Below are 26,151 nucleotides of genomic sequence, written 5' to 3'. Positions count from 1 at the left end.
AATTTGAAGCTTCGAAACTCCCTATCGTAGAAGCCCCAATCCTTGTCTGATGAACAACTACATCTTCAAACTATGAAACCCTTTGAACCCACACTTATAGAACCTTGGTTACTTCCCTTTACTGTCCCAAATCGTCCTTCAACTAATCCATTTCTTCAATCGAGGAATCCCGAATGTCTTCCAGTTTTCACTTCTAAATCCTGCATCTTTCGAAGTTTCAAGAAGTCCAAAATAGATTCTGCCCATTCCTCGTTATTCCTGTCAGCCTCTCTGATTTCAAGTAGATTTAAGTTCCAACACGCCTGAAGCATTCGAGGAATTCTTGCCATTCAAAGATGCGTCTCCCATTTTACTAAGTTTTTGTGGACCGGTTCTTGTATGATTTTGTTTATAATGGTTTACTTTTTCTATGAGAAAGTTTGATAGTTTATGCAACACCACTGAGCAAGAAATACAGAGTTAGGAAATGTGCGCACCTTCTTCATCAATGGTGGTGGAGCTCAAATAGACCAGTTGCAGGCTTAGAGTTTCACCGGTCAGCGAGTTCGCAAAATTCAAAGCTTTGAGTTCGTTTCAAATTAAAAAAGAAGAAGGGGCAATTTAAAAAATGAGAAGGGCAAATTAGTCATAAAAATGATAATGTATCCTTAAATTGACTTTTTTCTATAGTTCAGTAGAGGTAGATACAAAGTTTCAATTTTTTTGGACTAAAAATGACATAAACAAAACCTCAGAAGTCCAGATGAAAATTACCCATTTTAAAATAGTGAACATAAGCCGAGGGATTTTGCTTGGCAGCAGTGTCTACGTGGCACTGCTCCAAGCAGCGAACGGTCAAGATGAAAAATTGGGCTTTGATTAAATCGCCACCGTATATTTTACCATGTGCATGAAAACTAATTTTAAGTGGTAACAAACTCGGTTCAGATCGCACGGTTCAACCATTAAAAAACCAAAGCTCTGTTTGAAAATAAAAAATAAAAGAGAGTCGTCTTCTTCCTCTCAGCGTTGCTACTGAACCTTCAAAGTGAGAATGAAACTTGCAGAATAAAATGAAAAACCAACCCATCAAATACCTGATTTTCGAGACAGAAATACATCTTTACAAACGAAAATTGCGGCAATCACCACTACTAATACTAAAACAGAGCAATTATGCTTCAAAATTTGGTCATATGCTGCGATTTTAATGTGGGTTTAATGCCAAATGCTTCAAACAGAGATCAAATGAAAAGAAGCTAACCCAGCCGGCCATCTTGGTTCGTCTCTAGAATTCAAGATTGCTCCACCAGGTTTAGTCAAATTGCGGCGGCTTCCGCTCTTGAACGGCTACAGCTCCAGCGGAAGAAGTGAAGATGATGCGTTTCACTGACTGGGCTTTCTTGGATGATCTCATTACATTCAGTGTCCCGTTAATCGTGGGCTTGATTACTTCGTTCTACACAGATTGAGTGACATTTACATAGATGATTTTGTCTTTGTGAGATTAGCTGCAGTAAAGGAAAAAGCTAGGGTTTTAAGTTTAGGATACATCATATTAATTTCTGCAATATCTTCAATAACCTAAATTTCCTGGACAGAACGATTCTTCAAGTTTTTTAGAAAGTAGAAGTAACTCTTATGCAATTAAAGGGAAGCGTCTTAGCATTGGGAGAAGGAAAATTAAAGAATTGAACAACGAAGACAGAGAGATAGATAATGAACTGGGATAACAAATCAGGAGGAAATTAATCAAGGTGTAGTAGACCCAAATCAGGAGGAAATTAATCAAGGTGTAGTAGATTTCACTAGAAGATCAGAAGGTTGGGTCAAGTGTTCACTACTAGAAAATTAGGTATTTGATGGGTTGGTTGTTCATTTTATTCTGCAAGTTTCATTCTCACTTTGAAGGTTCAGCAGCAACACCCAGAGGAAGAAGACGACTCTCTTTTATTTTTTATTTTCAAACACAGCTTTGGTTTGCTTTGGTTTTGTAATGGTTGAACCGTGCGATCTGAACCAAATTTGTTACCTCTTAAAATTAGTTTTCTTACACATGGGTAAAATCTACAGTGACAATTTAATCAAAGACCTAATTTTCCATCTTGACCGTTAGCTACTTAGAGCAGTGCCACGCACTGCTGCCAAGCAAAATCCTAAGCCGAGGGACTTGTGAGTTTCTTCGACGGTGGTAATCTCCGATCCCAACCACCAAACCATTAAAAAACGACCGTTTGAGAACAAGAGAAGACGAGAGAGATTCTTACATGCACATAAGTCCAATTTTCTTGTTCTCTCATCAATACTCATTAAATGCTACTCTCATTAACACAGGCAGTTGCCAACAACGGTGCCAATCACCAATAATTACTGCATGCGACCCTCATTAATTAAACGGCCCCATTCGATTCTTATTCAATTCTCCTTTATCAACTTCTCCCTTCACCACCGGGGCGGTGGTCTAGCGATCTTAAGTTCACTTCCAAGTGGTTTGATAAATTTCATGTCCTACATTTAAATCCTTTCTGCTCCTCTATTTCTTGCATTGGACAGTTGTGTGCTATTTGGTCTAGGTATGAATCATACCGATTTTTGTGGACTAAACATCCGGCTTGCCGAAGATTTGTTTCAAAACAATCCTCCAGTACATAACACTATAAATAAGAGATTTATATTTTTAGTGTAAAAAAAAAAAAAAAATCTTAGATTTCATGAATCTAAAAATTCAAACAACTAAACAGATATAAATCTTTCCATTTGAAATCTCTAGATTCATGTAACCAAACAAGTGTTAAAGTAATTTCTTCAATTATTCAAAACACAATTTAATTATAAATAACTTGTAATATATTTTTTAAAATAATCTTGTGATTTTTCAATAAACCCAACTACCAAGTTTCATGAAAAATCCATAATTTAATTAGAGGATTTGGTGAATCAGCTTTTCAAGTGGCCGATTCAATTCGGCTGATACGATAGACGAGTCCCTAACACGCCTGATTCCATATGAATTTCAATTCGAGTATCATGCTTAACGATACATCGGCTATGGTGTCATTTCGATTCGGATGTGGTGGGTAAGCATTTTAACACACCACATCCACGTCTGTACGACGTTTCTAACGTCTTTTTCTCCTACCAGCTCATGGTAATCTCGGGTGTACACGTGTAATACAGAGAGCGCACGAACAACTACCACTAGCAAACAAAAGACAGATGGGATGGATAATCTGACGGAAAACTTGCCGGAATATCCGTCAAAGGTGGTGTTTTTCGGGCAAGGTTCGCCCTTTCCCGAAAACTATAAATACTAAGCGACATCCCAATTCGAAGCCCTAGAAACGTTGCATTTGGCCTCTCTTGCGTCTCTCCTGGTCTTGGTAAAGCTGATTGCGGCGAGAATGAGCTTCTAACAGCCACTGAAACCCTATGATTGTCATCAATTAATCTTTCCGAGTCCATTTGAATCCATGGAACCGTCGTATCTGGAGGAGGAGAAGCTTCAGATTGAGCTGGAAATGGCATCGTTTCCTCCGCCTTGATTTGTTTAATCGATTCAAAGTGATATCGGCACTGGTTTTCTTCTCCTGATCCTTCGTTTCTTACCTAACTTGAATGTGCGGGCTTGTTAATTGACAATGGATGCGGTGGAGTTGCCTCTTCCGGCCGTGGCTGTGTCGAAGCTTTTGACTGCCGAGGGGTTTTGTAGAACTGGGGTTACTACAGTTGAGGAAGCAAATGCTAGGAAAGGTGACTCTGTTTCCATCATCGGAAGCTCTCGGATCAACGGTCGCATCTCTTCGTGTAGCCCTAATGGTCAACTTCCAGTCTTCTCTTCTGCTCATTTTCATCCCCTTATTTTCCGCGGCTATTTTTTGTTTTGATGGGACTCATTGTCTGTACATAGTGTTAAGTGTTAACTGTGTTATGTTATCTAGAGCTTGGTGATACCAGTGGCGCAGGTGCCCCTTTCTTCCCCTACCATCGGTGATTATGCTGCCTGGGCCATTTGTCCAGGCTATTCTGCCATGGGATTTGGAAAACCTTGTTAAAACACATGCTTGGGTTAGGGATAAATGAGGTTTTTACTTATGCCATGCGATCATTAATCCTGAGTTTTGAGAACTTCAACATGTGTGTGTATAATGAATATGTATCTGCCAGGAACATGTGAGTTCTTTCATAATATTTTGGCTGATGGATATTTTTCCATGCAATGCAGCGTGTGTTATTTCTTTATGAAAACTTGTCTATCTCCCAAAATTGATGTTACGTTCCTTATTTTCATTCCAGATGCAATGTGTGTTGTCACCACTTCCGAACAAGATTCAATTTCCAGGCACAGGAAACCTGAAGCTGGGCTATCTAGGGACGAAAGACAGAATTCGGATTTTCAGGGTGAAAAACTCATAAAACTCTGTGGGAATGTAAACAGTTCTATTGTCATGTTGCCCAGGAGTGGTGGTAAACAATGTATTCGAAAATCAGGAAAAATTCAGAGTTCTAGCCCTTTCCCTAAGAGACAAAAAACGGATCAATTAGAAGATTCCGTAACCCATCATGGAACTGATGATAAAAACCTTATGTTTGAGAAGCTTGGATCGGGCCAAGCAAAATGCTCCTTCACTGGTAATGTGTCCATAGCACCCTAATATTACCTGTATTTTCATCTATATGTCTTTCTTTCTTTCCTTTTTTTTCCTGAGAGGGGGGGGGGTTCGGGTGGGTTGAATAAAAATATATAAAAAAAGCCTTGTAACAGGGGGGATAGTACGCATACACATGAAATAGTTATATATGCTTCAAAAAATATTTTGTACAACCAATTGATTACTCAACCTTCTTCATTGCAGAAAAATTTGTTTATGTAGAGTCCAGGATAACAATGGAGGGACAAGGTTAGGCAGACACTAATAGGTTCCAGGATTCCTAAAAAATTTCTTCATTCCTGTGACATGGGATTAGTTACAGATCTGTGCCATGTATCAAAAACAAAAAAGAACAACATATACATGTACGGGTTGTGATTGTAGGCATTTATAAAGAGTCTGATATAATTCCTGGAATCCCAAATATGGTATCTTGGCTTGATGCTAGCCAAAATAAAACTATTCATGTAATATATCCCGAAAATTAGGAGCTATGTAACCGTAAGGCCATTAACTAAATGAGTCTATACTCGTAGAGGCAGAATGGGTCCATGGAAAACGTGGGTTGGTGGGGAAATGGTTACGAAGGGAGGAGTGATTCTGGTTAAGAGAGGAACAGGAGAGGAAGGAAGTGTTTCCGGTTCTGAGTGAGAGGTTGGGCCATTGGACTTGCTGTCAGAGTTGGGACAACTTGGTTCCTCGGGTTAGTGGTAGTGTGAGCATTGTAGCATCTAATTCCGATATCCTGCATTCCCATTTATTTATATTCGACTCTTAGAGCAGCATTGCATTTGGAACTCCGTTAATTAAATCAATTTTCACAGTTCAGTAGTAATTTTATTAATTAAATCAATTTTCACAGTTCAGTAGTAATTTTATTACATGAAATTTGGGTTCCTATTAATAACCATCATCTAAACTGCTTTCTATTTAATAATATGCAGCTTCCACAGTTTAGCCCCATTTGCTGTGCTTCAAGAATATCCAATCCGAATATCAACTAATCTGGCTCGTCCAATCGCTGTACAAGAAAACCTTAGAAGGCATTAAAACACAGATCCAACTACCAATCCATGCCAATTCTGATCAATCTGGGTCAGTACCGGCTAAGATTATTGGATCCTGATTCTATGCTTCCAAAACCTGCTCATTAGTGCTACTAGTTAATTATGAATGTGATATCTCGATAAGCAGAACTTACCTAAATACATAGGCTGAAAATTACTTATCTAACAGAAAATATGCAATTACACTCTATTTAATTGTGGAATGTTGGTTAAGTGAATGTTAAAAGGTGTAACTAACATGATGAAAGGAAAAAACTGTATCAACAGAAGATAGAGCTGCGTTTCCACCTTCACTTATGGGGTTGGACAGGGGGTTTGGAGTTGAGGGTGGATCCTTTTTCCATTTCTCTCTTCTTTAGATGTTTGTAAAACTCTGTACACAATTTGATAAATCACTTTGATTGTAGTTTAATCTTGTGACTTTATATTTCAATTGTTCCAATCGAGGATCCAAAAGGCCAGATCCTGTGAATGGGATCTGATACCTAAAGGTCTCAATTTTTTTTAGAGAAAGTTGAAAACTTGTTACTGGTCCTAACAAATGTTAGTAACTGTTGGGTTGATTGGAGGAAAGCTTCCCATGGTTAGAATGTAGGGTGTTGACTAAGGCTTTCATTGGTATGGTTTATGTCTTTATTTATCAGATACATTTCTTGCAAGTGTTTGGTAGGGCAGCATTTTTGTTGACTTTTGAGGTTGGGATGCGGAAGAACATTTGATGATGAATGAATTGTTCTACAGACCAGATTTAAGTTGAGGATGGACTTGGTGAGTTTTGGGATGAATTTGCAGGTTTGAAGCAGGCTCTTTCTATAAGATGAAGCAAATATAGGAAGACCAATCTCAAACTGATGCACTTTTTGGTAAAACACCCTGCCACATTAGTGCAGAGAAAAAGTTACAGGGTTAGATTTTAGAGTAGTTGTAACCTGTACTTAAGTGGTCAATACGGTACTGGTTGCCATGGTCAGCTAATCGTTAAAATATGGTATTATCATGTATTCCCACCAGAGGCTTGTCTTCCTCTTTTCTATTTCTCAGCCTGCCGTCTGAGGTTGCCAAGTGTGCTTATTTCATACTGAGAAGCAGGGCAGACACTCTCACACTAGGGTCAACCAGAGAAAGAAGAGGACAGAAAATTTCACGGTTCTGATGTCAAAACCATCATAGCAGTGATGTAGATTCACCACTGTATATTGATTGGAGTTGGCAGTGAGCATATGATGCCATCAGCTAGACTACTATTACTCAAAGATTGGGGGATCATATGATGAAAAGCATCGGATAGAATTTGTTTTTAAAATCTTCCAATCTGTTTCTTTAATCTGCATATCGTACTCAGGAAGTGGCTGGGGCTGGATCCAGTTATTCCACTTTATGGGAGGTCATGAAGCAGCCAAAGCTATTGACTCTTTTTAGAGTTCTGTTAAATTATGGTTTTTGGTGTCTACTTGGTGTTGTGTGTGGTCTTGTACTGGTTGTCTATGCACTCTATATGTGCTTAAGAATTGGATACTTGTCCCATTGTGAATGGAGAAGGAGAATGATTGATGATCACAGATTACATGTCTGAACAAGTAGAAAATATATTCCCCTGTGTAGGAGGATAGGTTAATCAGATATAGAGAGAACACCCTTTTCTCAGCTAATAGCCTAGCGTGTATTTTAAACACAGCTGAAGCTCTCCCAAGTGAACCACCCCCTTAACCACACACAAAAAATAGTAATAATAATACAACACTCCCCAATCCTCCCATCTCTCTTCTGTCTCACTGCTGACCCCCTCCCCTGCAATTCCCTGCTGCTCCTCTCCAATTCTCTCCCCCCTTTAGGTTGTAGATTTAGGCTATAGAAATTATTCTGAAAATAGGAAATACAGAATCTATTTCTCATTCTATAAAGTATTTTGTCTATTGCTATCAATGAGTTTGTATTTATATCTCATGAGAAATTCATTTTTCAAAATTAGAATAGGAATGTAGATATATATCATGCCAAAGGGAGCCTGAACTAACGGTTTATCTTTGAAACTATAAAGTATTAGTAAGGTCTATGCATGTACTCACATCTTCCGAAGCGTATGTAGTTTTTAGCTAAACTAAATTTAGCGGATTATTTAGAATACACTTGCGATCCTGGCCCCAAATCCCCTTAAAGAAATAAATAGTTTATTAAGAATTTCTCCTTTTCCCAAACACCAGTCACCCGATAAATGTAAGTCCCATTCATATGTAAGTTTGTAGATATAAATCATGCCAAAGGGAGCCTGAAACTAACGGTTTATCTTTGAAACTATAAAGAATTAATAAGGTCTATGCATACATATTTTTTAGCTAAACTAATTTAGTGATTTTTTAGAATACACTTGCGATCCCGGCCCCAAATCCCCTTAAAGAAATAAATAGTTTTATTAAGCTTTCTCATCGCCCCCCAGCTCCAGTCACCCAATAGACTTAAGTCCCATTCATAAGTAATATTAACCCGAGAAACCAAAGAACCATAAACAAAGTTTAAGTTGTATATTTTTTGTTAAACCTGAACTTAATTTCATTTCTAGAGAGTTTTAAACTGGATGAGCAAGACATAATGAATAGGTAAGTTCTGTCGACATTAAATAGGTCATACTTCAGTCATGGTCTCTTTATTATCCTTTGTAGGTGACAAGGATTTAGAGTTCCTCTGTTGACACTTAGTTGTACCCATCCGGTCCTGGTATGGGTGTGGTTATATGGATTCTGGACTGTCGATTGGTACGTGTCCCAGATAGGCTCTACAATTTTATACTGCATTGAGATGAATATTTTTTTATCAACTAAATTGGAATATATTTTTGAAATGAAAGAGTTTCCAGAAGTATTGGTGGTATATCTACCTCTCTTGTTGTTTTAATAAACCTGCTTGGAATCTACTCTAGTTATATTCAATGGGCTTATATGGTTTTCATGAAATAAGGCAGTCTAAATTGTCAGGAACTGTGGCGGTAAGTTACATTTTCTCGTTGTTCTGTTTCATAGTTAATTCTATCAGTTTCTAGTTTTCTACATCAACCTTCTATTTTTTTGACTGGGAGGTAATCACGTTACATAGTGGAGTGTGGTATATGTTTGTCTGTTTGCAATTATATATATATTATGAAGATATCTTCGTTGTACTTCGATGAATTTTGTACTTATGTTGCCTTTCATGTGCCACTCTTGCAGAGAAATCCAAGGTTGTGAGACAGAAGCATGATACCAAGCGTGTCAAGACAAAGACTAAATTGGATTCTTTCTTTGCAAAGGCTGGTCTTTTGAGCTCTAGTTCAGCTATAGGAGGGAATAATATTCTAGGTATGCCATCATATATTGAAGTTGTTTCTTTGAATTGTCATGTTGATATATATATATATATTTTTTTTTTTTTTTTAAATTTTGTGTGTGTGTGTGTGTGTGGTTATCTAGCATTTTTGTTTTGGTGAAATAGTCTGCTGCAGGAAATAGTTGTCATTGCATAACTGCCACAAATTAATTAAGACTTTGGTATTAACTGTAGGAAACGTGCTATGTCGCATATTTTATGTATCCAGAAGCTGATGTAGAGCTAAAGACATACACTATAAAGAAGAAGCCCAATGCGCCAGGCCAATAAATGGCTGTGTATGAATTCTTTTTTAGTAGATATTGGCTGAGTTGTTTTTGAGCATTTTAGTCTTGGATTCTTAAACCAACATTTTGTACATGGAAAAACTTCAATGATATATACAGACTTGCCAGACTACTTGCTTAATTTGTTTAGATACCACCAACAACCATGTTTTCTTGTAAATACGTAAGATGCATGCTTGGGATGCAATGGGGGCAGAGACTCTAACTGCAGCTATATGCTGATAGCATGGAAATTTTTAGGCCTTCAGGGACAAAAGACAAAATGTCTATCCTCTGTTATTAATGGCATCTAATCAAATCTGAAATATATATTTCTCTTTATATGTTTTCTTAAAGATTGTTTATTCCTTGCACTTTTTGCTAATGGAAAAAACCAACAGGAATTATGATTTGATTGTCCATTCTGCATACTGATTATTTGTCCTTATATCAGTTTGCCTTTATAATTTCTCTTAGAATTTTCTCTTACATGAAATTTATTGTTGCACTTGGGACGTTTTATACCAGGAATATATGGTCTCAAGTCAGATATTCATGACGTTACAAAGCATGTAGATGAGTTGTCATTAAGTGAACTCCTCGATGGCAGTTACAAATGTCCTAGTTTTTGCCGAGACAAAGGGAAAAAGGCAGCCAATTCAAATGAAAACATTCTACACTCAGTGAGAAAGGCTTGTTTGATTCTTCAGCCCCGGAGACCTATGCGCTCTCAAAATTCTCTTGAGCTTGACAATAGTTCCAATGAAAAAGCACCTACATGGCTAATGGTTTCGAGCTCTAGCGGCACAAGCATGGACTGTGATAAGGTGGATACCAACATGACAGATTTAGCTTCAGCCACCAAGGTAAGCTTCGAGAGGAATTTCAGCTACTAGCCGGTCTGATCATAAAATACTTTCAAAAGGAACATTTGTAGGTGTCATATGTTCTAGGGAGTGATTTGGATAATTTCTGTTCCCTACTTCATAAGAAATGGCTTGTCCTACCCAATCTTTTCTGATGGGCCATTTGATCTTCTATTTGCATCTGAATATCAGATGTGAAACTGGACCTTATGATAGGGAATACCCACTTACGTATGTATGATTTGTAGCATTTTGCTTTAGCATGCTTAATTTTATAAATAACACCTATTACCTGGAAAAAGTAATATTGAAGACTTTTGGTTAGTTACTTCTTTTGCTTTGTCTTCATTCCTTGATATTCAGGCTTCTTGTGGAAACCCTGGAGTTTCCGGCGATAAGAACGATTCCTCATTGTTCAAGCCTAAAGATATTCTGGAGCACTTAGCACTACCACCAGCTAAAGGCCTGGATTCTCTCCTGTTGGAAGTGTCCAAGCCAGCAATGTCTTCCAGGAGTTCTACAGATCTACGTTCAAGCAAGTTAACATCTAAGAGACTTGGCCTGCCCCCTTTTTCTTGGTCGCACTCAATTGGTCTGCCTTGTAAAACCAATGCTGATGTGGGCAAGGTGTGTACATTAAAGAGCACATGTCAAGGTCGATGGGTGAGGATAGGAAGCGCTGCTGGCTCTCTCAGAGATGCCGGTGGTTCTTTTACAGATTTGGATTCGTTGACCTATGATCACAGTTTAGTTCCTTCAAGGGAACTAAAGCTAGGTCTTCCTGAAGATGGAAAAGTGCCCTTGGTGGATATTAAACCTTCTTGGCCTGAGCCGTCATCAAGATTTCATCCACCTTCTCATATTCCAGGTAAGACCTTCCAAAAAGGTTATGAACAGTTCATGCCTTCTTTGCATGTGTATATTCTTTAGCTTTTTCTTTTAATCAATAAATGTTTATATGATGTGGAAATTAATCCCGCTTCACCTCCTGAAACTTTATTTTCTCTAAATTCGTGATTAATAAATATACCTGGAAATTTAGGCTCTAGATTAGAAGAATGAATTACTGAATCCGATCGTCTCTGGGATATGCCCCTCCTTCATTGGAGCTGTCTAGGTTGATGAATTTGTGGACCATGAATGAGTTTTATTGCTTAAATATTCATGTAGTGCATAATTACCAATTTGTAATCAGTAATGGTTGCTGATTCTTGTCTGGCTTTTCACATTTGATCTGTTGTCTTTATTTATAGCTGATGTACATTCTCCAAGACTATTGGCTGCTGCTCAAATACTGTGTGAGATGGCAAGTGATTTTAGGAAACGAGACCAAAGCAACGGGAAAATCAGATGGCCCAAGAAACCATCACAAAAAGCCATGAAAGCCCGCAGGTCGAAGTATTCAACAGGAAAAGCAGAAGTTCCATCTGTTGCAGAAAAATCAGTAACAGGATCTGCTGACCTAATGACACTACCAAAACCACCCAAGTTCTGCAGAGCGGATGAGCAAAAGGATCTCGTGTACAATAATCTTGGAAGAGGATTAACAAAGTGCTCGGTGCCAGTATCCAGTATATCGTCTCTGAGTAAATTAGAGAGAGATCAGGTTTCCGATTCTAAGTTAATAATGAAATCTGATGACATAAATCTTCTCAGTTCGAAGTCCTTTTCCACTCGAGTGTTGGAGTACAACAGTCATCAGAAGCCAAGGAAAACACTGTCAGTAGAGTGGGGAAGAGGAAGGTGCAAGAGAGATTGATGGTATTGTTTCTAGTGTTATGGCTTCCTAATTCTTTTATTAGGCTTGCGTGTACATTCTCTTGCAAATTCAAATAGGTTGTTCACTGTAACGGTGTATCTGGGTGAGTTGAGGTTGATGTTGTAACATTTTACTTGGAGGTTGTGTGGTAAATCTGGATATTTAGTTCCCTAAGAAGTTGTAAATTGATGTTTGCCTTGTGTAGAGCAGTAGATGAAGGCAATGGGATTCACTGTTTCTCTTTCTGTCTCATCTTTTCCTATTTCCCTCCCTATACATGAAAATGCAATGAAGTAGAATTCAATATATGATCACAAAAAAGTAAGCAGATGCCATGGATGGGATTTGAAAGCATGTCATCATCAATGTCAGGTATTGCTAATTTTGCTAATTTTTCTGGGGGAAAGGTAGTACGTGTTTTCTTTACGCTTCTTCACTACATAATAAATTTCGGGTCCATATGAAATCTATTGGGTCTCAATTTTGATTCATTTGGTTAGTTTTCAGAGATATGTCTTCAATTTGGTTAGTTTTCAGAGATGTCTTCATTTGGTTAATTTTCAGAGATATGTGACGAAGAAGAAGTTCGAACAGAGCATATATTTTTTCGGTACAAAGGCGTTTTTTATATATGGGGATAGAGATATTACATATGCCGCCGGCAGGAGTTGAACCCATGACCTCTCCACTAAGAAGCGGGTTCCTAACCATCCTACTACTCCTCCATTGGCAAAGGATTCAGACTGCTGTCTGCCCTGTGGTCATTTGACCGCCGTTATTTCCCATGAAAAGGAATATGACAAAAGGGAGACTCGGTCCTCTGTGTTTATCATTTTTCCTGGAGAGAGAGAAAGAGGGTGAAAATACCACTTTTACCCCTATTTAATTAAATATCTTGTATATGAAGGTACCTCGCATTCCCAAGTCAACGAATCATGTTTCATGCTCTCATGCGTGATTCGTTCTTTTCCGTCGTTAGCATCATAGCTGCCGTCTTAGAAACTCAAAACTGAGAAACTCAAACCGGAAATGAAGTAAGAGAGAGAGAAGCACCGGATCGTATTATTGTTAATCGAAAAAGAATTTTCAATCAGAACGAAAAAGAATGAACTAATAATGATGGGGATGATCAGGTGAACATTTGATCGAGAAGTAAAACCAGCGACATTGCAAAAGCAGGGCTAAAACCTGGTCGAACGATCAAAAGAAAAACGTCGACTCCATGAGAGATTCCTTGAATGCATGAATCTTTCTTCTTAATCTCTGCAACGACTTCTCCCGACTCATCATCCACCACCTCACATGTTCTTCTCTCGTAACATCCTTGAATCACCAATCCATAACCTTTCTCTGGAGTACAATCCGATCCTCGAAACACATGAGCCAATACATGCCGGTTTCTCTGCAACAGTAGATTCACATGCTTCCTTCCAAAGTAAATAGGTTTCTTCCGTTTACCATCTCTCTCTTCTGCTTCTCCTTCGAATACCACAAAATTCTTCACAAATCTTCTTTTCTGTTTCATATTTCGTACAAAAAAACCAATAAATCAACCAATCTGAAAGAAAATTTGAAGAAAAAAAAATCAAATATACCTTACGATGCAGAGTGAGGAGAGGTTTTCCACGGGCATCCATGAGAACGATGTCTTCAGTAGGATCACCTCTATAGTTATCGACACGATAAACAAGATTTCCATTGGAATCAAACACTGTGAATCCATAACAATTGAATACAAGTGATTTCCTCCACACTGTTAGTGATGTAAAACAACTACTACTTGAATCGTACTTCTTCATCATCTCGCTTCCTTTGCTGTCCAGTCTATCGATACCTTGACCTTCTGCGACACGAACTGCTTTGCTTGAAGCACACCTCGAGAGACGAACCATATCTTCCTTTTTTCTCTCTTTCTCTGAGACGAATGGAAGACGGAGAGCTTCAAAATTCACGAACTAGCTTGGAGCATTTATTGATATTTTCGACTTGTTCAACATAATCTCTACCTACGTTTGATGAAAGCGACCGAGATTTGTGTGGAGGTTACATAGTACCACAAAAGAAGTTAAGTTTACGCTGATGGATGATGGATGATTGGTTCTGAATTTAATATTATATATATATATATATATATATATATATATATATATATATATATATATATATATATAGTCTAAAACAGACAAACGTTAGATTTTAAATTTTGAATCCATTGTGGTTGATTCTTGTTGGTTTTTTCCAAGCTTCTAGTATGCTTCTCTCTCCTCACCCGAGAAAAAGGCAGAAAAAAAAAACGAAACTTTTTTTTAAAGGAAAAATGAAAAGATATTTTCAAATAGAAGCTTCTTATACGCCACTTCTTGTGTCACAAGCAAGGTTTAAAGTATCGGTATCGAGTATTGTATCGGTAACGTGTTTTTAAGAGACGTATCGTACTGTATCGAGTATTTATCGCTCTGACTAACGTATTTTAGTGTAATTCAATGGAGAGACGTATCGAGATGTATCATATCGTTTGGGTCAAATATGGATACATATCGGCTAGTATCGTATGGTATCGTAGGATACTTTAAACCTTGGTCACAAGAACGTGTGGAAATCGTCTCCACCCAACCTGCCTTACCTTTGCCCCCAATCCCGCAAACCCCATGGCACCTCAAGTGTACGTATAATTTGTTGTTGGTCTATCTGCTTTTGAGAGATTCAGATTCTTTCCACCCAGTCTGCCCGTGCTTCTATCCTCTACACTAATGTAAGACTTCACATAAGTTGAATAGAGAAGACTGAGGATCTGAACACGTGATGCATATATTTTAGAGAAGTTTGCTCATTCTTTACTACAAGGCTTTCTGTGTGTCGAGTGGGACTTTTTGGCCATTATTCATTTCCTGGATTGATGATTTTTGTAGCTTGAATTCGAAGCCATTTGCTTTCTCTTTTGAATGAAGATTTGCCATATCATCCATGAGGTGTGGGGACTGACTTTGAAGATGTAAGAGCTGCCACACTCCATGGATGGTAAAAGATTATTCCCGTGGTAAAATACCATTAAAAAAAGATATGGGTTCCATCGAATTTCTTAAAAAAAAACTTTGGGAGTAATAATGTATTACATTTTGCTAGTTCATATGACACTCATTATTGGTTGTCACTTAGGGTATTTTTGATAAACATTAAGTTCTAGTGTATGTGTTACATGGACATAAAAACAACATAAACCTTGCCAAAAAAAAAGAAGAAGAAACATAGACACTAAGGTTTCGGCTCAAATTTTGTTACACCCTACCCATCTCTTAGTATACAAGCATGCATATTCTAGACAATGTGCATATAATTGGTTAAACAATACTAAATATATACAAAAGGATCTTTATATAAAATACTTGAACATATGGTATTCATCACGATATGGTTAAATAAATGACCCATAAGTTAGACAATCATTTCAATATGCAAAGTTGCTTTGTTTTTTCTTCAAATACAATATCTTAATGTCAATTGGTTTGTTTTGGCGAAACTAGTGTCACTGATTATTAAACCTTCAAGAGTCTCATCGGGTAACAACAAGATGCACCCCAATCTAATCATTAATTGATGACAAAATATTGAAGAGGCGAGAAAGTACCAATAGGACATATTTTGATCATGATTATTCTTAATTATAATTTTTTTTTTATATTTTTAGAATGATGGTGGATAAGTCATGTGGTCCTTACCCAAGTCTATGGGCTGAAAAAAAAAAAAAGAGAAGAAGAAGAAGAAAAACACACTAAGATGTGAACACTTTTAAAGATTTAATAAATCTCATTTAGATGTAGTTTTTTAATCTTGTAAAGTATAGACAGTTGTATGTCTAAACAATGCATCAGCTATGACGTTTCGAAATATAAGGATCTTCTTAACGCTTTAACATGTTTGCAGCTCTTCTTACAAAATTTTTATTAAAACATCTAGAAGGAAAACATACGGTAAAAAGCATTATTTGGTTGCATTGAGTGTGTGAAGTAAATATCTAGCCTATTTCTAAAAATTTCATCTATATTTACATTCCTTCACGTGTTTTAATTCTTTCATTTGAAATGTGCTCAACAATGTTTTCTCAAAATTGTAACGTAATAAGCATATGAATTACAAATATTACAAGTAGATGTCAAATTCATTTCATATATACAAGAAAATCATTTAGGAAATACAATCACTGAGGAGAATAGTCAGCATCTTATATACCCTTTAGAAGGCTTGTTTTAATAGATTTATTAGAACACTTACATTAGTTTTGAATAATTGAGGAAGAAATCAAGATGAGATTTAGGATTCTATTTTACTGAGGCCTAAGGGTAACACTATAAAGTCACGAGAGATTAAGGGTAATTTATAAATTATAAAATTATTTACGATGAGTTAATAGAATTTGTTATCAAAGTCTGCAAATTTGGCATAGTTTTTAAGTGCCTTCACTTTTCAACAATTATCATAAGATGTCCGAATGAATTTTCATTATATATTTTTTATATTTATATATTAAGAATATGAGTTTACATGAATGACAACTTTTCCAGCGCACCTATGAGTGTGGCATCGAAATTCCTCTTCACATTGAGAGTGTGTTGCACCCTTTCTCTTCATAGTTTGTAAAATTTTCGCATTATATTTTTCCTTGTTGAAATTAGCATGATGCACATTGACACGTTTACAAATTACAAATTACAAATCTAGAAGAAATTATGATGAGTACATTAATACGTAACCCGTGATGAGAGAGAAAAAAAAAACCCGTGAACCGACACCTTTTGCGCGTGGCAGTCTACACCTTATAAATTATAATTAAATTTATTTATTTTATATTAACAAGTTACATGTCTTAACAAAAATTTTCATTGTACTTTGAAGATCACAAAATATTCACAAAAAAAAAATGAGATTTTTTTAAAAAACTTTCTCAATCTATCATTATCTTTCAGTTATTGAAAGAATTTGAATTAAATTGTTAATTATTATTTCGTTCGACCTAAATATTAAAGATTTCATAAAAAATTGTATCTAAACTTTCTTCAAATAAACAACAACTAAAGAAGTCTCATTTACTTTCTTATGTTCATATTCATTGAAAAAATATCTTTTTTCTATCCAAAATATAATATATATATATATATATATATCTTTTGATTGAGATTCCCTATGGTCCATGGAGCATGGCTATTCTATACAAGGTCACACGTTCTCCATAATTTATATGGAAAAAAGGGTGAGTTTCTTGACCCAGACTATATAAAAAAAATGGAAAATGTGTGAGCCTTGCAAGAACCATGTGGTCCTATCGAGTGTTTAGTATTCCATATATGAAAAATAAGGCATTATGCTACTCCTTCACTGCCACGAATAATAATAATAATCAATCTAACAAGGAAAATGAGAATTGCAAACTCATAAGTAATAGTTCACATCAAAAGGCTTATATTGATGCTGAATCCATTGGTTCTTCTATCTTCTTAAGTTGGATGCATTGTCTAATGCACTACTATATGCACTCACATGTTGTACGAAACAATTTAAGCAAAACCAATTTATGGGCTAATGTACACTAGAATCACCTAACAAATCAAGAAATGGAGAATAAAAGAGAAGAGAACTGTGGGGGAGGTCTCAAATTTTATCATTAACTTCTCTGAAAGTTGGGCAGAGGCAACGACATCATGCTTGATGTCACCACCACAGCGGCTGGACAATGTTGAAGGAGGAGGTGAAATAACTTTTCGAACTGAAGTTAGCGGAACGGAAAACAAAGAAACTCAATCGAGTGGATGATCTAACCCATTCCCCATATTGATTCAAATATAATTTCTTTCATGTTAGTGTTTTATTGGTGGAACTTATGAGAAAATAAAAGGGAAGGAGTCTCTGATCATGGCAAGAAAAACATTGTAAAAGAAGAAGGAGCAGTTGGGGTTTATTTGTGGTGGTACATAAAGAAAATGAAATGATCTTCGGTTGGAAAGACGAGGATAAGCAACAAGAAGGATGGTCTCCAGTCAGTAGTGATGCAAGGGGATTACCAGGACATATCGTTGCCTGATGGGAACAGAGGGTTAGTTGTAGGGGTAACATTGTCCAAAAGGAGGAAATGATATTGTTTTGACTATTTTTGTAAAACCTAAACTTGATTTTATTCATTTTTGTTCATTGAAACATTAGGTGACTAGTTTTGTAAGAGAGAACTTAAAAGTGGCTATTCATATAATTTTCCCTTTAAGTATCCAAATGGTAAATGGTCTTCTTTGAAAGCCAAAGCCCAGCCCATTTTGTTATAGTCTTGAAAGGGTAATTAGAATGGGAGATGCCATAGAAACTATAGAGGTCTACTAATAACCTATTGGGCTTAGGCCCATAGAAAAGCCTAAACTGTGCTGGACCAGACTTAGAGCCTTTCTAGAAGAGGTCTACCAATCTGTTGGACTGAGGCCCATATAAAAGCCTAGACTGTTCTAGACCTGTAGACCATAAAATTTTAGATGAAAATGAATCCGATGACTTTCACTTGGCACCGTTGAGAGTCGCAAGATTGAAATATTACATCTCCAATAAATGGCCTCGAAATTGTCCATGGAAACATCTATCTGCTCATAACTCAATACAACAACCAAATTGTGCATCAAGATCATCGGTTAAGAAGGTTTTGTTTGTTTTAAGAATTTACCATCTTTACATGAGAAGATGCTCGAAAATACATTAAAAAAATTACAAATAAATAAAAAATATATATTCAAGAACTTATCACATGTGCATATGCACGTGCATCATTACTAGTACAATTAAATATATGATAGGGCTTTGTCATTGACCGCAAGGTGATTCGTATTATTTAACCTCATATTATTGACCTTTGCCAACTGAGCCCACTCCTCGAGATTAAGGTCTACTCATCTGTTGGGCTATAAAAGCCTAAACTGTGTTATGACCAGACTTGGAGCCATGATAAAAGATGTCTACTAATATAGTGGGCCTTGGCCCAAATTAAGAACATGGGCTATAGTTTTCACTTTTAGTTGGGCCTTGATACTTATAGTAATTCTGACCCTTGTCTATATATATTCATGGGAGATCAGGCAATTTTTAGACAATGAAATCCACGATCAGAGGTATTGTGATGGTCATATATATCTTTTTGGTCTCTTTATTTTAGAGTGTTGATTTAACAGCGTTCATAAGGATTTTTATTTGCGGTAGCCCGGCTATAGATGCTTGCCATGTATGCAGAAATTAAGAATAAAATTGTTGAGACTTAAATGTAAACCACATGGACAGAAGTGGAAGGGCAAAAAGAGCTACAGAAATACCCAAAGCCATAGAAGGTGAACCAAGACAATAATAACAGCTGAAGGCAGGAAGTTGATGTTGTTGAGCTGCTCGTTTGCTTTCCTTTTCGATGAAATTATATCTTTCTTTTTCTTTTCAGTTGGGCTTAGGAGCCGTAACAGAAGAGGTCTACTTGATCTGTTGGGCCTAGGCCCATCCCATATAGAAGCCCAAACTGTGCTGGACCGCACTTGTAGCCTCGATAGAAGAATCCTGAACATGGCAGTCCGCTCCCATCCCGCAGATTGAACCAAATTGGTCGGTTCCTAGCAGAGAATGGTGTCAACTAGAATTTGAACCGTTTGGTCTCTTTTTTTTTTTATTTTTTTTTATAGGAAATTGAGGTTCATCTGGGCTAGTTTGCACGCATCTCGACGACGAGTGTGATCATTTACTCGACGGGGAGCACTCTGTGCTCTTCATTATAACCACAAATTATGTGGAACCCACAAGCAAAAATAATAAAATATTAAAAAAATTTCCCATCACCTTAACCCTATGGCCCCTGCAATAATTTGTGGTCAACAGCTGTCGGGGGAGACCCCATCGCCTATATCTCTGTGTTGGACTCCCTCGACTACATCCTCAGGGGAGATGCTTCGATGAGAGTCGAAGTTTCGAATACACAACCTCTTTACCAAGAGTCGTGGGTCTTACCACTAGAACAACTCTGCGTTGTTTTTTTTTTTTGTTCACACATGTTGTTGATAGATGTTGTTTGACTTTAAACGTTGGATATCAAAATTTATGTTTTTTTTAATGAAAAGGAAGGGAAGCAATTATCGCCATTATTAGTTATAAGTATATATGAGTGCCTGCTTCTAGAAACAGTTCACTTAGTGGCTAAGGAAAAATTAGTATTGCGAGTGTCAGAGCCACACCTGATTCAAATCAAAAGCAACCATACCTAACTTCTCCAATTCTCATAATTTATTAATTTAAATCTCATCACAAAGCCACGTGAAGAAAAGGTTTGAGTTGGGTTTCGTTTTTGTTTTCGGAATTCTTTTATTTTTCCATTTTTGGGAATTTTTAAATAAATCAGTACATATGAAAGGGGGTAGGTGGGCCCTTCTTACCCAAAAAAAGAAGAAGAAGTAGGTGGGCCCTTTAAGCATATCTTCGAATCTTGTCTGCCATTCGATATTTGAGGCGCAGCGTACACCACATCTTAATAGTATACATTAAAGAATTGAATCTAAAAACCCTTGAAGATATTACATAAATTACAAATCCCGTAATTCCATATTGGTGGAATCTTTTATATCAAAAATTTAAAGCTATTATTTTTAAAATTATATGTTAATAAATTAATGCTTTGACATTAAATATATTTGAGAAAATTGTTACGAGATTAGCACTAACAAATAGTATAATTACTCAAAGGTACAAGAGAAATGTGAACACGTGATGTCTCATATTTAAATTCACACGATTAGAATCCCTCAAGGGGATTTAATACATAATTCAAATAATTAAACAAATTGAATTATAATAGTCTGTAGGATCTAACTTACTTACCCTAGAATCCTAGACTCTTATAGTGTGGAAAGATTAGATAAACGTCACATTCACATATTTGCCTAAGAAAATTCGAAACATAGGTAAGATTTTATATATATATATATATATATATATATATATATATATTTTTGGGAGGTTAATGTTGTTCTGTGCTTTTTGGGAATTTACGTTTTTTTCTCAAAAAACATCTACTTATTTTTTCATTAAGGTTCTTCGGAACCAGCTTTTGCACTGAATTCAAATCTTAGACTTCATAATTATGAGGCATTGATCTTATTGACTGAGCAACCTCACAAAGTTAGAAATCTACACTTTAGAAAGCGTAAAGTCTTACAAATTTGATCAAGAAATGGGGTTGGTCTTCCTCGTTTACCACATGCCAAATAAAATAATTATAAAGGCTTTCATAGATATGAATAAAATTAATTACTATAATAAACCATTTATTTTCCATGGTTATGTAATGTCTCACACTTTGGAAAATGGATACGGATCAATCTTAGGTTGAATTTAATGCTTCATCAACCCTCTTGGACTCAACCAATTGAAGTCCTCTCCATCCTTATATCCAAAATATACGTCTAAGTTTTGATGCAATTCAACTTATGTTTATTTCATGCACTGTCATTCATGTGTGTATGACAAATTGCCTAGAATTCATTTTATAGCTTCAAAAGCTATGTGTAGAGGAAAGCATGGGTTGTACACACGCTTCCAATTTTCAAATAAAATACAACTAATTTTCTTCATTTAAGGAAACTTGTCAGTTTTATTTTCTATATAATAAATCAACCAAATTCAATTTTTTGGAATTTCATTGGAAATAATATACTTTTTCCTACCTCTTTTATCTGGCCCGTTTTATTCTATCGAATAAACAATTCTCTGAAGGTTTGCGTTGATATCAGTATGGTCAATTCAATATCAATTCCTTAGATTATGAATGTAAGTTATCCTTAAAAAGAAGGCAGAGTGGGAGAGAAGAGAATGAGATGAGAGAAACTTGACTAATCTAATCAATTTAATACCAATTCTAAACCATGATCATAACTTCCCATATGATACTGTATTGTTTAAAATGAGAGGGTATTTTTGAACTAAAAAGGAAAATGAATTATTCCATTTGATTAGCTATTAGTAACGTCAGCAATAATAAGATATCAATCAAACATTTTCTCCATAAGACTAAAGTTTGTCAACCATTCTTTCCTTTCCATTTATTATTATTTGTCATATGTATCTTTTTCAATTTCTCTCGGATGTACTATACTTGTCAAAATAATATATAGTTTAGAAACTGTGGTAGGTGGTAGGTGACACTGAAATGTGTATGTAAGGTCAAGGACTTACCCTTATTTGATAAATTTCTTTAAAATTTGAAGCATTAGATGAGCAAAGCTATTCAAACATACTATTCTTTGGTGCTTAGGGGCCTCACCAATTCCCCTTAGACGCGTACGCGGTGATCAAAGATTGTAAGGCGTCGTCTCAATTCTTCCCTTTTTGGTAAATTGTTTGCATTGGTAGATAGTCTAATAGTATTGTAGACGATGTAGCTAGGTCGGCCTTGTTTTTGGCAAGTAATGCAATCTGGTCCATTGCTACTCTGTTGCTTGTTAATGCTTGTAATCGAGGGGCTTCGTGCTCCTGTGGTTTTTAATCTCAGTGAAGTTGCCTTCAACAAAAATTCAAACTCCATTTGATTGTGAGACAGAAAGTACTAATCACGTTCACGTTTTGTTCTTTGACAAAAACAAAACAACTAAATTGTGGGCCCTAATCTTATCTCATCTCCATTCAAAATACTAAGATCGTAGGACTTTATGAGGTGGTAGATCATAGTAAATAATTTGTCCAAAGAAAAAAATGACTCAATCTCAAGGGGTTGGTCCAGTTATTATGAATAAAAAGTTTGAATTTTTTTTAGGTCAAGAATATATTTAAATACATATAAAATTATTTCTTAGAAAATCTTAGTTCTATAAGAGAATGACTGAAATAAATAAATCGCCACGTAAGCAAACAAATCATTGATCTTTGTTTATTTTGTTTCTCAACCCCCAAGCAGTCAAAAACATTATATATCCTGATTTTACTGGAAAAATAAAAGATTGTCTTTGTCATTTTGTCTTACTTCTTCTTTCCTATTGCACAAACAAATAATGGAGAGCTCCTAAAGTCTAAGACAAACACCACTAGCAGAGAATCCAATGGGAAACTGTTGAGTGTAAGAATTATAATTCTTCAAGACTTCTCAACACAGCATATACCCTATCCTCTCCTGACATTCTACTTTTTCCTTTTGTCAATTTTCTTAGCTTCCAAACAGAGCCCGTGTTTCAACAACATACTTGAACACTTCTAGCTACCTAAGGCGTTAGCCTTTTGAAATTATAGCCCTCTATTGGGATTTGCTAAGCAGCTAATTAGGTACATAATAGAGGCCTGGACGGGCGGGCAGCAAAAAACAATACGTATGGTGGTGTCACCTTATCCATCTTATCCTTGACAAGTCAGCAATTTTTGCTGTGGCCCCACCAAATCTTAAGTAGGTAATCTGTTAGGATTAGAGTGGTCAATTACACACAATCGAACAGAAAACATAAAAGAAAGAATCACGGATTTTACTTAACTGATTTACATCAATGTAAGACTACGTTCAACATTAGGTTTTTCACTATATTCTTTTCAAAATAACTAAATCAGATGTTTTGTTATTAGAAAATATATATACGCATTTAGAAATCCTAAGCCACAACTATTCATGGACCCAAATCCAAATTGTAAAGAATGACTCATACTCAAAACAATGTGAAGTATAAGCCATACTCAACACAATCGGTTCGAACATTATCCAAATTCGAGCAAAACCCGGGTGAGTACTGAACTTCTATCCATTAAGGTAGAGGTTTATGTGTTCTTCGCTCTTCTTAACTTCATATTAGAAGAAATGCTCACCTCCGACTTTTGACAAAATGAATATGAATATGTTCTCCAGAGAGCCTTTCGTGGGTCAAAAGAAAAACACAGACTTCTGCCCTGACGGATGAAATATCTGAATTCAACCCTAAGTAGTTTGAACAAAACACAACCTTCTCATTCTTTTTTTTATTTTTTGTGTTTTTTTGGTTTCTTTCACACTTTGAACAGATAATGACCAAGAAATTGAAGTGGGGGGAGTAGGTAAGAAGGTTTCTAGAAGAACATTGCATCAGACGCCGCATTCGAAGTCAAAGACCCACCAACTCTTGAGGATTCATAGAGGTGACCCGAACCGACCCATAATCCGCCACCTCACACTTTTTGACCAACGAAAACAACAACAAGATTGTCATCGTCTCAACAACCCATTATAAGGAAACAAGCTAGAGACCCCCAAGTTTCATACTTTGATGTACAACTAATCTAATTAATCATGTCATTCATTTATTAAGGGAGCCTTTTAATCATCACTAAGCTTAATTAATGGGCTTACATAGATAAGCATGAATTCATGAGATGATGGTGATTTAATAATAACATAGCTTTTTATCTTTTCTTAGGTTCCACATATACTTAAATTTACTATTTAAAAAGTAGGGAATGGCAATAATGTAGAACCTTCATACATCTTTATTACATACATTATCTAGGTAAGATTGCCTCATTATTCTCATTCACGCAAACTCATCACAAAGTGATGTTTCACATGCACCTCATTTTCTATTAAGTAGATAAGAGCTTTAGAATCACTCTACAATTTGATCGTCTTTCTTTTGATACAAGAGTAGGTATCCAACCAATAGTGGTTAGCTTGAATAATAAAGTGGATCAACATGTCAACTAGTTTTGTTATAATGTTTTAGTGTGAATTTTCTTTGGTCCAAGATACAACAATCTAAGTTGAAAAATCACATTGATTTGGTTTAATTTTTTTTTAACACATAGTTTTCGATATATGATTAATTTGGTTGAATTTGTTCATTCAAATTGTACATAGTCTCAAAAATCTAGTTTGACTCATTAATTTGTTCAATTCAATTCTTTAGTTCACAAGAGATGGAGTGTGAAACAGGAAATGAGCATAAAGTGAAAAAAAATGGGCAGTCAAATATGGGGGAGAAGTGTAAACTATTATAAACTCATTTTAGTGTTTTTTTTCTTCCCTTTCTTTCTTTCAGTTTAGGATATAATGATTTCATTGATTTTTTATAACAACTTTTTTATTATTCAAACTATTGCTAGAAATATTATTTATGCAAAAATATATCCTTGAAATGCAATGTCACGAGAAAGATTGGTTAGCTGACTATGATTTCATTGTTGTTGCAAAGTGATAATCGAGAACTCAATTCTTAAAAGTTGTGAGTTAGTTTGTTCTAATTCTTAGAACAATGCTTTCTCTTTCTAATTTCATTTCCATTCCAAGGGAGCTTAATGTCTTAAGCGACTCCCTAGCAAGGAGGTAATGGCCAATTCAATAGACTTGAGAATGTGAAACAAGAAACACGCATGTAAATTTATGAAAGTGAAGTGGGAAAGATGAATAGTCAAATATGGAGGAGGAGAAGTGTAAACTATTATGAATTTGAGTTTTAGTTGGTCTTTTTTTTTGGGTTCAAGATATAATGATTTCTTTGACTTTGAAGATATTTTTACTGTTCAACCTATTGCGAGAAATATTATTCAGAAAATGCAAAGTCATGAGAAAGATTCATTAGTTAGTTAGGACCCTAGGATTCCATCACTTGTTGCGTGATGATTGATGGTTTGAAAATTCAATTCTCAAGAATTATGTTTTGTTTTAATTTTTAGATCATTGTTCTTCCTTTCTAACTTCATTTCTATTACAAAAGAGCTTAATGGGTTAGCCGGCGCTTAGCAAAGATGTTCTATAGTTGCCGATGCTTAGTTCCACATCTTTAATTAATTTCTTTGATACCGATAGGGTTTGAAAAAAAGGTTTTTTTTTTTTTAAACTTAAAATTGAAACCAAACTAATTAATTATTCTAAACAGATTTTATGTATGATATTTTTTGGTCAAATGGGCATGGTTGACTATTGGGAAATCCGTATTCGGTTTCGTTTCGGTTTTGACAAAAAATAAAGAGAAAAACGTTCATTTCGGCTGGGGCGGTTCCGTATCGGGAATCCAAATCCAAATTCATTCCATGTCGTTTGATTATCCAACGAATTCCTATTTTCCCAAGAAAAAGGAAAAAAAGCCTAAAAGCCTAAAACCAATGAGAATGAGAGTTCTGGTTAAGGTAGTGTTTGGAGTGGACGAAGCAGAAAGAGAATTCAGAATTATTTTTAGGGTCCCCTGCAAAAAGGTCACCGTTTCAGTGTGA

The 26,151-nt window shown here is 35.9% G+C and overlaps 2 protein-coding genes across 2 annotated transcripts; one reads left to right on the top strand and one right to left on the bottom strand.

Annotated features, from left to right (window-relative positions):
- The first annotated feature begins 3,284 nt into the window (after window positions 1-3,284).
- On the top strand, window positions 3,285-12,410 carry LOC149014225 (uncharacterized). The gene is made up of 6 exons (XM_089159375.1): window positions 3,285-3,795; window positions 4,273-4,608; window positions 8,896-9,024; window positions 9,847-10,184; window positions 10,548-11,052; window positions 11,438-12,410. Exons 1-6 carry the CDS (start codon window positions 3,618-3,620, stop codon window positions 11,941-11,943), a joined length of 1,992 nt encoding a protein of 663 aa, XP_089015501.1. The 5' UTR covers window positions 3,285-3,617; the 3' UTR covers window positions 11,944-12,410.
- Window positions 12,411-12,910: 500 nt separating this feature from the next.
- LOC149014224 (protein LURP-one-related 8-like) lies at window positions 12,911-13,880 on the bottom strand. The gene is made up of 2 exons (XM_089160020.1): window positions 13,539-13,880; window positions 12,911-13,459 (listed from the first exon to the last, which is right to left on the bottom strand). The coding sequence occupies exons 1-2, from the start codon at window positions 13,833-13,835 to the stop codon at window positions 13,073-13,075; spliced, it is 684 nt and encodes a 227-aa protein (XP_089016146.1). The 5' UTR covers window positions 13,836-13,880; the 3' UTR covers window positions 12,911-13,072.
- Between the last annotated feature and the right edge of the window lie 12,271 nt (window positions 13,881-26,151).

Source organism: Hakea prostrata, chromosome 6 (assembly GCF_041222555.1).
Source record: "Hakea prostrata isolate BN-2017 chromosome 6, UWA_Hpros_2, whole genome shotgun sequence".
NCBI classification, from domain to species: domain Eukaryota; kingdom Viridiplantae; phylum Streptophyta; class Magnoliopsida; order Proteales; family Proteaceae; genus Hakea; species Hakea prostrata.
This window is presented reverse-complemented; position numbering and strand designations above follow the sequence as displayed.

What these genes read in the sequence shown, in the direction of transcription:
- LOC149014225 (XM_089159375.1), top strand. Translation starts at nt 3,618, where the DNA reads ATGGATGCGGTGGAGTTGCCTCTTCCGGCCGTGGCTGTGTCGAAGCTT. An exon ending in AGCAAAATGCTCCTTCACTG is followed by an intron (nt 4,609 to 8,895) that starts GTAATGTGTCCA and finishes CCACTCTTGCAG; the next exon opens with AGAAATCCAAGGTTGTGAGA. An exon ending in AGGAGGGAATAATATTCTAG is followed by an intron (nt 9,025 to 9,846) that starts GTATGCCATCAT and finishes GTTTTATACCAG; the next exon opens with GAATATATGGTCTCAAGTCA.
- LOC149014224 (XM_089160020.1), bottom strand. Translation starts at nt 13,835, where the DNA reads ATGGTTCGTCTCTCGAGGTGTGCTTCAAGCAAAGCAGTTCGTGTCGCA. An exon ending in TCCTCACTCTGCATCGTAAG is followed by an intron (nt 13,460 to 13,538) that starts GTATATTTGATT and finishes AATATGAAACAG; the next exon opens with AAAAGAAGATTTGTGAAGAA.